General features: G+C 53.1%; 1 protein-coding gene across 1 annotated transcript; it reads left to right on the top strand.

The window, feature by feature from the left end:
- Positions 1-581: 581 nt before the first annotated feature.
- CACNG1 (calcium channel, voltage-dependent, gamma subunit 1) lies at positions 582-11,190 on the top strand. Its single transcript, XM_012656898.1, has 4 exons — positions 582-871; positions 9,354-9,428; positions 10,590-10,727; positions 10,941-11,190. Exons 1-4 carry the CDS (start codon positions 643-645, stop codon positions 11,165-11,167), a joined length of 669 nt encoding a protein of 222 aa, XP_012512352.1. The 5' UTR covers positions 582-642; the 3' UTR covers positions 11,168-11,190.
- Positions 11,191-11,793: the final 603 nt, after the last annotated feature.

An 11,793-nucleotide genomic window follows, 5' to 3' on the forward strand; every position in this document is an offset into this window, starting at 1 on the left:
AGGCTCGAAAGGCCCTGGGCAGGGTCCCTGGGATGTCCTAGGCAGGATCCTGGATCCCCTGGACCCCCAGGGTGAGAACCCACTCACGCACCCTGGTGAGCAGCCTGCCCGGCATGAGACAGGAAGACTGTGTGGCCTGTGTTTCTTGGAGTCCCCTGCCGGGCCAGGCGGTGCCCTGAATCCTTCATCCCGGAGCAACAGATTCCCACACACCTGGTGTCCCTGTTGTCTGTCACCTGGTGTCACCCTCACCCCTCCCAACTAAGGAATCCTCAGCTGCCACTCCATGGAGGTCTCAAGTCACCATCTAAGGCCTTCTCGCCTTGCCCCACCCTGGAGTATTTCTGGCTCTAAGAGGGGAAGAAAGCCCTGAAACCAGAGCAGAAGCTGTCCTCGGTGACACGCCTGGAGCGAGCATTAATAGAAGCCTCCCTCAGGCCCCTGACACGTCTGGGCAGCTGCTCAGCTCGCCCAGCGTCCCTCAGCCCCAAGGCCAGCCCACTCTGGCTCAGCCGGGCACACTAAACTTAGCTTCCACTCCCGGCCCGATAACCACGGTCACCGCCCCCACCGGGCTGCCACCTGCACTAGAAGACGCTGCCACCGGACCCTGCCCAGAGCACCCACTCCTCAGCAACCACCATGTCCCAGACCAAAACACTGAAGGTCCGCGTGACCCTCTTCTGCATCCTGGTGGGCATCGTGCTGGCCACGGCGGCCGTGGTGACCGACCACTGGGCCGTGCTGAGCCCCCACCTAGAGCACCACAACAGCACCTGTGAGGCGGCCCACTTCGGCCTCTGGAGGATTTGCATCAAGCGCATTCCCATGGATGACAGCAAGAGCTGCGGACCCATCACCCTGCCCGGGGGTAAGGTCCCCACACCCCTGCCCCCTCCCTGCCTCCTGTCCTTCCCCGTCCCCCTGGAAAAGTTGCCGATGAGAAGGAAGACAGGTTTCTCTGCCTCGGAACAGAGCAGCCACCCAGCGCTTGCCACCCAGGGAAGAAGGTCTGAATTGCGTAAGGCCAAAGTTGGGTTGTGAGAGGAGGGCGTTTGTCCCCAGCTATTTCTGTCTTGCTGAGACTTGGGGCATTTCACCCAGAGCAGGGAGCTGGGCAGGTGGGACGAGAAGCTCAACAAAAGAACTGTGGGTCCAGACCAGGCGCTTCTGGGCCTGGCCCGGCCACTCTCCCCCTGCACAGACAGACTGGGTGGCTCTGTGTCCTCAGGCTGAAGGGACCCACAGGGCTGGCAGCTACATTCCCCAGCAGTCAGGCAGGAGGGTGGACAGGATTGGCTACAGAATTTGCAGAACCCCAAAAAATGAAAGGCAAGATTCCTTGTTCCAAATCACTGAGAACTTCAAGACAGCGATGGCATAGCATGAATGCCAGCGTGCGCCCCTGTGAGCCCAGGGCCTGCAGCAACGCCCGGGTCACATGTCTGTGAAGCAGGAGGTGGCTGCACACGAGCCATCTGCCCTTTTGTCAGAACTGTCAGTCCTCGACACATCCTCCCTTAGCTCAGACCCCTTCGGAGTTACAAAGCCTCTCCTTGCTGTGATTTGAGCGTATTCCTCCCTTTCCCACCATGCAACTGGAGCACACGTCGCAGGTAAGCTCCTTGTGAAGGCACCTGCATTAGCGTGACCAAAGCTCCATTCTGCAGATGTGGAGCCTTCCGCATTCACAGCGAACAGGGCGCGTGTCAGAGGAAAGAGCGCTGCGTGGACAAGGGAGGCCTGGGCTCTAGTCACCTGTTGCCCGCCATCCGCCTAGATGATCATTCCCAGATGTCTGTCCACGGTGGCAGTGGACCAGGGTGTGTGTGAGGTCCCGCCTGATTTCCAGACCAGGTGTTCCTTGAAACCTACCCTTCAAGGACACCAGTGTTGAGTCCCCAAAGTCCCTACAGTCTGCATGTGGGGCAGCGAGCCCAAACCCAGCCTCCCATTCCTCTGCTTCCTCTTTCTTCCTGGCTTGCTCCAGGGAGTCCCAGCCTTGCTCACCCCCACTGGGCACCTCAAAGACTCATAAATAACCAGCTGTCTTAGAAACACTGAGTCCCGGTGCTGTGGGCTTTGACAAGCATGGCCATGTGCTTGCAGGGTATCACATAGCCCAGATGCCCATGCTCCTTAGCCCTCAGCTGCTGGGCACACCCGTAAACAGATGCATCATCCAGCCAACTCCCCTGGGCAGGGCAGGGCAGGACAGGGTGGGGCAGGGCAGCTTCTCCCGGGACCATGTGTGGGGACGCACTGTTATAGTCCTGTCCACCCGTCCTTGGAACCATCTGCCTTTTAAAGTCAGAGTGGATGAGCAAGCAGGGAGCAGAGTCCACACAAGGAAAAGACAGGCTGGTGAGAGGTAACTGGACCAGCCACAGGGGACCAGGAGGCATTGCTTGGCCTTGAGCCTGACCACAATCATCTCTTTGCTTCTTTATCCTAGGCCAGCCATGAATCATACCTCCCACACTTGTGACACTGAGCACTACCTTTCCCCTTTTCTCTGCAAATGTATGTCTTTTTCGTTCCCCACCTGCCCTTCTTGTGCTCCCTGGGACCACTCTTTTCTGGAGGAAGGAAGAGCATTCATACATGATCTCTCATTTATCATTAACAACAATAACAGTAATAATGGCACACAAACGTAACAGTATGTGCCAAATACTGCCGTAAGTGCTTTACATATATTAACTTTGAATGACATCAGAAAAAAATGACAGAGTAAGAACCTTCGAAAATCTTCTTCTCCATGAATTCAATGAGAATGTTGGCAAAAATTGTCAAAATTAACATTTTCAGAACTCTAGAAATTGCAGCAATCCAGCAAGGGCTTATTTAAGAAAAATGGGCAAATCTTAGGAGGACTAGTGAGCTTTGTGGTATTTTAACTTGCCCTATTCTCATTCCCCCTTCCCCAGCTCTGTGGTAGCCTTGGAAACCAACATCCCATAGTCACAGTGAACACCAGCATCCTGCTAGCCACTAGAGGGGAGAGAACAGGGCTGAATTTCTTCCAAAGCCCCATTCCCAGAGAACTGTCATTATTTGACCTGTCTCATGATTCCTAGAAGTCCTTCATGCAAAGCTGTCTCTATTTGAACTGACTGTGAGCTCTTCCAGGGCAAATAGTTTTTCTACCAGGGGACATTTGTTGCAAACAATTAGAGACAATTGTTTAACATCATGGCTGCCTGAGGCAGTACCAAACAATTGGGACGAACAGTAGGCTAAACAAAAAGCTGGAGAATGAGACGTCCATAAGTCACTTGGAAAAGCTCCAATATTCTCCTAGGAATCTAGGAGGCCAGTGCATACACAATGCTGTCCACATGCTCAGGAAGGATCTGAGAAGGCCCCAAGCTCTTACCTCTGCCTTATCTTGAGGCCATATGAGCAGAAAGTGAAGGCTAAGGCAGAGATGTACACTGCTTAGCTGAGTGTTAAAGTCACGCTCCAACATGTGCACAGAGCCCTGCAGTGAAGACTGGGAAATATTGGTTTCCAGCATTTTGGGAAATCTTGGTTAACTGGCCACTAAGCCAATTAAACAGAGATTTCAGTGGTCACACATGACAAAGAAGACAGACTTTACAAAATTAGTTCAGAAAAGTCACTAAACAAACAATAGGAAGAACAAGTCCTCAATAAGGGGGAGAATCTGAGTTCTAGAGTTGCCACATTATATTGTTTAAAAAATACAAAGCATACAAAGAACTAAAATGGTATGGCCCATATATAGGGAGCAAAAGAAGTCAATAGACCCCCTAAAGAAGCCCAGATATTGGACTTACTAGACAAAGATTTTAAATCAGCTATTTTAAATATGTCTGAAGAACTAAAAGAAACCATATATAAAGAACTAAAGATGAAAATGATGGCTCATGAAATAGAGAATATCAATAAAGGATAGAAATTATTTTTAAAGGACCAAATAGAAATTCTGAAGTTGAAAAGTACGATAACTGAAATGAAAAATTCACTAGAGGGACTCAATAGTATATATGAGCAGGGAAAAGAAAGAATCAGTGGACTTGAAGATAGGTCAATTGAGATTAGCCAGCCTGAGGAACAGAGAGAAAAAGAGAATGAAGATGGCTGGGCATGGTGGCTCACACATGTAATCCCAGCACTTTGGTAGACTGAGGTGGGAGGACTGTTTGAGGCCAATAATTTGAGACTATCCTGGGCAATATAGTGAGACCTCGTGTCTAAAAAAAAAATTTAGCTAGGCATGGTGGTGTGCACCTGTAGTTCCAGCTACTTGGGAGGCTGAGGTCGGAGGATTGCTTGAGCACAGGAGTTTGAGGTTGCAGTGAGCTATGATGATACCACTTCACTCAAGCCTGGGTGACAGAACAAGACCCTGTTTCAAATAAGAAAAAGAAAGAGAATGAAGAAAAATGAACAGAACCCCAGAGGCTCATGGGACACCATCAAGTGTACCAACATATGTATAATGGGAGTCCCAGAGGAGAGGGAAAGAGAGGAAGGAGCAAAAAAGGAGCAAATGTGAAAAATAATGGCCAAAACCTTCCCAAATAGTATGAAAAAAACATTAATCTATGAATTCATGAAGTTCAATGAACTCTAGATAGGATAAACTCAAAGAGATCCACACCTAGACACATCATAATAAAACCACTGAAAGATAAAGACAGAGAATCTTGAAAACAGAAAGAAACAGCTCATCACACACAAGGGTGTCTAAATAAGATAACAGCTGATTCTTCCCAAAAGCCATGGAGGCCAGAAGGCGGTGGGATGAAATACATATATTTCATCAGCTAATTTTCATAAAAACCTCCATGAAATCTATACTGCTATCATCAGTCCATCTTACATATAAAGAAGATGAATCACAGAGAGGTTGAGTCATTTGACCGAGGTCATACAGTTAATGAGCAGAGCAGCCAGAATGCACACCCAGGCATTTGCCCCTAACACTCACCTTTTTAGTCACTGCATTTTACTACTTTACAACAACCCAGTGAGTAGGTTCCTATTCTACAGGTAGGACCCACTGACGCTAAGCATGGTCTTCCCCAGGCTAACCATCCGACAAGTAGAGGTTCATCATGCAAATCTCAAGTCCAGAGCCTCATTGGTTTCCAGTTCCTTCCCACACCCTCCACTGCGCATACAGACACAGTTCCTAAAACCTCTGACCCGAGTTAACACAGCGTCCAGCCTTGACATGGCACAGTCTGGGGGCAGGTGGGCCAGGAATTCGTGTAATGAAAGGGACTTCTCAAGGTCCCCATTCAGCCATAGGTAGAATGCCAGAGGCTCTGAGTATAGGAGTTGTCTAATCTGATCTTTCCACTGTCCCCTGAAGAGTCTTAGAAGAACTTCCATGTACCAGATCAACATCTGAGGTCAATTCCAATGCCTCCAGAATGAGTGTGGGGACTTCCACAGAAGACTATGTGTCTGAAAGCCCAAGGGAATCCCTGCCCTTAGGCTGGTTGAAGTGTTGCTTCTTTCAGGCTCTGCCTTTTTTTTTAGAGAGAGATAGAGAAATAGGGTCTCGCTCAGGCTGAGCTGTAGTGGTGCGATCATAGCTCACTGTAACCTCCTGGGCTCAAGCCTCTGGAAGTGCTGGGATTACAGGCATGAGACACTGTGCCCAGCCCAGGCTCTGCCTCTTTAGGGCAAGGCAGCAGCCTGCCCCAGCGTCCCCTTATTCCCTAGCAGGCCACCTTCTCTCCAGTCTTGGTGCAGGGATTGGGGGTGTATGAAAGAGCCTGATGCTCCCGACCCCAAGAACTCCAGGGGCTCCCTTCACCACCCATGTGAGCCCATGCTGGAGGCCTAGGCCCTGACTAGACTTATCCCCGTAGAAGAGCAGTGCTCTGAAGCTCTGGGTCAGGTCCTGGGGATTTCTGCAGCCCATTTTATACAATTCTTCAATCAGTGGGTGGGAGGAGACACAGTCCACAGAAACCACTGTTGGGAGGCGATAAAACTTCTTTTATCAGAAAGCTGAAGACAACCCTGGTATCAGTGCAAATAAGCAGCTTCTTCTCATCCCTAAAGCACCGATTCCCTTGGTTTTGCACAAATTAACAGATTATCGTTAATATGTTAAAGTCTCCAGCCACCGGTGCTCGGTGCACTGACACAGTCTCGGTGGTAACCCACAGGCACCCTCATCCTACGAGCTGATCCAGCTACCAAAGAAAGATCCCTGTTAACTCAAGCTCGGCTTGGAGTGAGACACGGCTGGCTCCAGTTCTCTGAAGGGGCATCTAGACACGGTTCTGAAGAGCTACACCTGTCTCCACCACTTGCTTAGCCAGACTGCCCGGCCAGTCAAGCGAGAGCTGAGTTCACCATGGTTTTTAAGGAATAACCCACTTAACATTTTTAGATCACTGAGTCTTACAGAAATAGGAATATTTAAATCACCATAAGCCATTGACAGGGACAAAGGAGACTGGAGGAACCCCAGAGCTCCTACCGTCCAGATTGTCATCCTGGTATTGTCCAAAGCACTTGCTCCTTCCACCCAGAGAAGGGGCTGGAGCCCGTGGAGGCAAAGCCGTGGGCCCCGAGCTTTGTGCAAGTGTGACGGAAACCGGGGGGGTGGGGGCAAGGGGACATCCGAGCAGCAGGCAGGCAGGCAGGCAGGCTCCAACTCTGCACAGGGTCTGCACAGGACTGTCACTGTCCCTGTCCTCCAACCCCCACAGGGCCCATCTCGGATGTCCTTCCTTTTTAAATTGTCCTCGACGCTCAGTTTCCCAAATACCACCCGCTCAAAGGACGGGGCAGGGAGGGAAGGCGCTCACACCAGGGCCTACCCGTCTGAATGGGACCCTGCACCCTTCTTGAGTGACGCTGGTAGATGCCTGGCTGGATTTGTCCTGAATGAGACCTGGGTCTGATGCGCCCCCTCCCCTACGGAGGCCACCAGGAGCCATGAAGGGGCTTGTGTTGTCCATGTGGCCCTGAAGTAGGTGTTTCTCCAGGGTTCAGGGCAGGAGACAACAGCCTTCCTCATGGGCTGAGTCTGAGAGAGGAGATGCGGGCGCCCATCCTTCCTCGGGCCCCGGTTCAGCCATGTCAGAGTGAAGCTGAGGCTTCCCGGTGACCTGAGAAGGAATCCGACCCATCGAGTGCCCGCCCCATCCCCTCTCCCCCATGGGGGGGCATTTCATAGAGGGGACAGGGGAGGCGGAACATTGTACCTGGATCACCAAAGGAAAAATATCCCCCTAAAAGCACACAGCCTGGCTCCTGCAGACACGTAACCCAGCCCTGTGTGTCTGAGCTAAGACAGGTTTTATCCAAGCAGCTGGCAGCTGTGGCAGTCTGTCCAGATGGAGCCTGGTGCTCGTGTGGTATGGCGCTGACAGCCCAAATGCTGCAAGAGTCGCCTCGGCCACCTGCAAGGGCCAAATAGCTGTGCCCCAGCAAGGCCCTCGATGGCCCTTATCTCACGGGCCTCCACTGGGAAAGATTTTAAATCACAGATTGCAAGTAGCCGGGGAGGCAGCTGACCGTGAAATACACTGGAATCCAGTCAATTCTGACAACTGAAATTGGCCCTTAAAGAATGAAACAGAAATGTTCTTTTGTCCAGAGGGAGACACGTGGAGACTTATGACATAGCACGGGCCATTTTGAAGCAGTGACTCAAGGGAATCTATAGCTAATAATCTAACACACAGAAGAGGTTTGCATTATGCTCTAAAATAGCACCGGCTACTGTGGGAGAGAAAAGAGCTGCATCGGTTCTGACATTACCACCGCAGTCAGACACCCCAGGTAACTCGGTTCAAAAGGAAAGTGATTTAAATATAGAAGCCCACAGAGAAGGCTGTTTACTGCCAGGAACATTTACTGTTGCTAAACCAGACCCCATCTCCGGGGGTCATTTCCTTCCTCTGCCTCAAGAGAGGCAGCCACCCTGACTTTGGGGGAAGTGGAAAGCGTAGGAGACCACAGGATTAGGAGGCAAGTAGATGATTGAGGTCAGATGGAAGGAAGCCTTCATCCCAACGCAAGTGATGACTTTGGCACCCCTGATGCTTTTGTAGAAGAAATTAGGCATCAGTTGTCTTGTGATCGTCCAAACGTAGCCTGGAGGTGAAGAAATGAATTCACAAACCAGACACCATTGAAACTAGAGGAAGACACGTTTTTCTGTTGAGGGTCACGGACCCACAGGAAAAAGAAATCAATGAAGGGCCTCACACAAATGAAAAGCAACCTAATTGAGTTTTTTTAATAAACATAAAATCATATAAAATAACCCAGGCATCTACTTCCTAAATCAGGAATAAAGAATATTAAACTGTATTCAATACGTGATAAGACCAAGCTTTGATTTTATAGTATGTGTAGTTATGAGGGAGACTGAAGGAGAAAACGGAAGTGAAATTATATTTTAAATCAGTGTGAATCTCTCTGTGCTGAGCTCTTCCCCTGCTCCCATCAAATCCAGGTTTTTGGTCGGACTGTCCAGAGACCTTTGGTGGCTTTTCTGACCATTGCGGGGAACCAGGTGGCTTTCCAGGGAGGTCTTGTCTGGGCTGCCTCTCCAACCACAGATCCCGAGGGCCTGATGAAAGGGCGAGAGGGTCACATCCAGCCTTCACGTGGAGGTCCGACCTGCACCCCAGCCCATCCAGACAGCCACTCAGAAAAGCCCTCTGCAGGGCATTGGTAGGGGCCTGGAGCAGGGGTTCCCAGCCTGCCCGAGCAGCGGAATGTCCTGGAAAGCTTTGGGAAAATGCTGCTTCCCAGGTCCCAACAGTGAATCTGGTCCTGGATTCTGGTAAGAAACACAGCCCGGGATTTTGGTTTGATGAAGTGTTCTCAACTTCGGCACTCTTGACATTTCGGGCTGTTAAAGCTATGTTGTGGGGCCTGTCCTCTGTGTTGTAGGATGTTAGCAGCAGCCCTGGCCTCCCCCTACTGGATGCCAGGAGCACACCTCTCGCCACCACAATGTCTCCAGGCATTGCCCAGTGTCCCCCCGAGGGCAGAATCGGCCTGGCTGACAGGCACTGTTTGGCCCTTTGTGGATCACATATCGGGCACGGCCTGACGCATGACTAGAGCCTGGGCCTCCATTACAAGGCTCAGAACCCTGTCGATTCATCCAGCCTCAGCTCCCTGAAGATCTCCCAGCCTCTTAGGCAACTCCAGTATCCCACTGAGATGTTGTCCTAAGAGTCAAAGAGACATTTCAGCCCAGATTCAGGATTTGTGGAGAAGAGAGCCAGCCAGAGCCCCTGCGTGCCCAGCAGGATGGCGCCGCACCCTCTCCCCCAAGCCTCCATCCCAGCTACAGGCCCCTTCTCTCAACTCACAGGCTGTCTCCTCCTTTGCAGAGAAGAACTGTTCCTACTTCAGGCATTTCAACCCAGGCGAGAGCTCAGAGATCTTCGAATTCACCACTCAGAAGGGTGAGCTGGGATGGAAAGGGGGGCGTGGGGCAAAAAGGGGCTTGTGTCACGTGCCACTGAGCCAGAAAGCCATTCAGCGCCCGGGGAGAAGCAGCTGGTCCTGGTGCATTCGAGTGGCAGCCCTGTCACCTCCCTGTTCCAGAGGTCCCAAGATAGTAGCCCCTCCATCTCCAGGTGCCAGGGCGTCCACTCCTCAGTGCCGGGGAGAGCTGGGCAAAGCAGCATTGCCTGGTGGGCGCCTGCACAGATCCAGTGAGCCCAAGGGCAGCTGCTGTGACGGGAGCTAAGGAAGTGGAACAAGAGCTCCGGATCCTGTGATGGCCACGGGGCTGGTGGGGCAGAGTCTACGGGGACAGTCCGAGCTCCCCCCTGGCCAAAAATCCCTCCCCAGAACCTGGAGGGCACGATGTGCTCCAGGGGCCATCGTGGGGAGGACAGACCCCTGCCTGCGCTTGCTCGGATGGCTGCAAGCACTGTGCATGGGCGTGCACACACGGACACACATACTGACACACAAACACACTAACACATACACATACTGACACCCTGACACACACACACAGACACACACCCCCACACACACTAACACACAAACGTACTAACATATACCAACATCGACACCCAGACACATACACTAACACACACAGACACACTGGCATATACACACACTGACAACCAGACACACACAGACACATACACACAGACACCCAGACACACAGAGACACACACTAACACATACCGACACACACGTACACACTGGCACGCACTAACACACTGACAAACATCTATACACTAACCCGCACTGACAGATCCTCGCACGTGGGGGTGCGCGCACGCACGGACACGCACGCGCAGGCGCACACGCACAGACACGCATGCGCAGACGCACGCGCACAGACACGCACACGCAGACAGGGCTCCCGTCCATCCCGGGGCAGACCACCCACAGCCCGAGGGCCTCCTCTTGCCCTGTCGCGGGGAGGAAGGTTCCTGCTCCGGAAAGGTCTCAGGCCTCCGGGAAGACCCGCGAGAGGCAGAGCGAGCGCTCCAGTCTCTCGGCGGCCGGGGCCAGTTTTGTCCCGCGTGAGATGGGAATTTGTCGTACGTGGGTGTCGCTAACCCGGCTGAGGGCACCGGGTCCTGAGGCCCCTGTGTCCGCAGAGTACAGCATCTCGGCGGCCGCCATCGCCATCTTCTGCCTGGGCTTCGTCATCATGGGCACCATCGGCGTCCTCCTGTCCTTCGGGAAGAAGCGGGACTACCTGCTGCGGCCGGCGGCGATGTTCTACGCCTTCGCAGGTAGGCAGGTCCATCCCGAGCAACTGAGGTGTCGCCCTCGGCCACTCGAGACTTCCCAGGGAGCAGGCGACACGGGCGGGGAGAGACGGGGACAAGCTCTGCAGCCCCCGCCAGGGCCCCTCTCGAGGCAGGTGCTCCCCGCGGGGGAGGCCGGTGGTCGCAGCACCAGGGTGAGGTTGAGGACAGCGGCGCTGAGGCCCGGCCTGTCCCCAGGTCTCTGCATCTTCGTCTCGGTGGAGGTCATGCGGCAGTCGGTGAAGCGCATGATCGACAGCGAGGACACCGTGTGGATCGAGTACTACTACTCCTGGTCCTTCGCCTGCGCCTGTGCCGCCTTCGTCCTCCTCTTCCTCGGCGGCCTGGCCCTGCTACTCTTCTCCCTGCCCCGAATGCCCCGGAACCCTTGGGAGTCCTGCATGGACGCGGAGCCCGAGCACTAGCCCCGCGGGGCGCCAGCGGCCCTTGGTCCTCCCCCGGAAAGCCGAGCTTCGGCCCAGAACCTTCCAGAGAGGCGGCGGGAGTTTTGCCCTGTCCCCATCCACCACCCCGCGACAGTCGCAGGCTGCTTCCCCTCTCTGAGCTCTTCTCTGGGCTGCGACAGGCTCCTCTGCAGAGAGAGCGAGTGGACCGAGTCCAGACCTGCCCAGGCCGAGGGGGGCAGGGCCGGCAGGTGACCGGGTTTGGAGAGCCCCAGCCTCCCTCCGGAGCTCGAGATGTCCCCACTGTGCCAGTTGTCTCTGATAAGCTGGCTCCAGATGTCCTTTATACACCTCCCAGGGACGACCTATGCTCATTTGCCAGTTCTGAGTGTTCTCCGGGGTAAATAGCCAGCCCCTCTCTCCTTCTGGGTGACGAGATACACCCTCTCCAGTGAGCCCTGAGAAGCATTTTTAACTGGGTAGAATCTGACTGTGGCTTGAAATAAAAGCTCTCAGAAAACTTGCTTTTTCCTTGCGCCTTGCATAGGAATTGCTCGGATTCCTGGCGGCACAGCCCAGGGATTGGGGGGCTGACCCTAATGAGAAAGGAAGATGTGTTGCCCCGGTATGTTGAGGACTTTTATGGT

Source organism: Propithecus coquereli, unplaced genomic scaffold (assembly GCF_000956105.1).
Source record: "Propithecus coquereli isolate 6110/MARCELLA unplaced genomic scaffold, Pcoq_1.0 Scaffold526, whole genome shotgun sequence".
NCBI classification, from domain to species: Eukaryota; Metazoa; Chordata; class Mammalia; order Primates; family Indriidae; genus Propithecus; species Propithecus coquereli.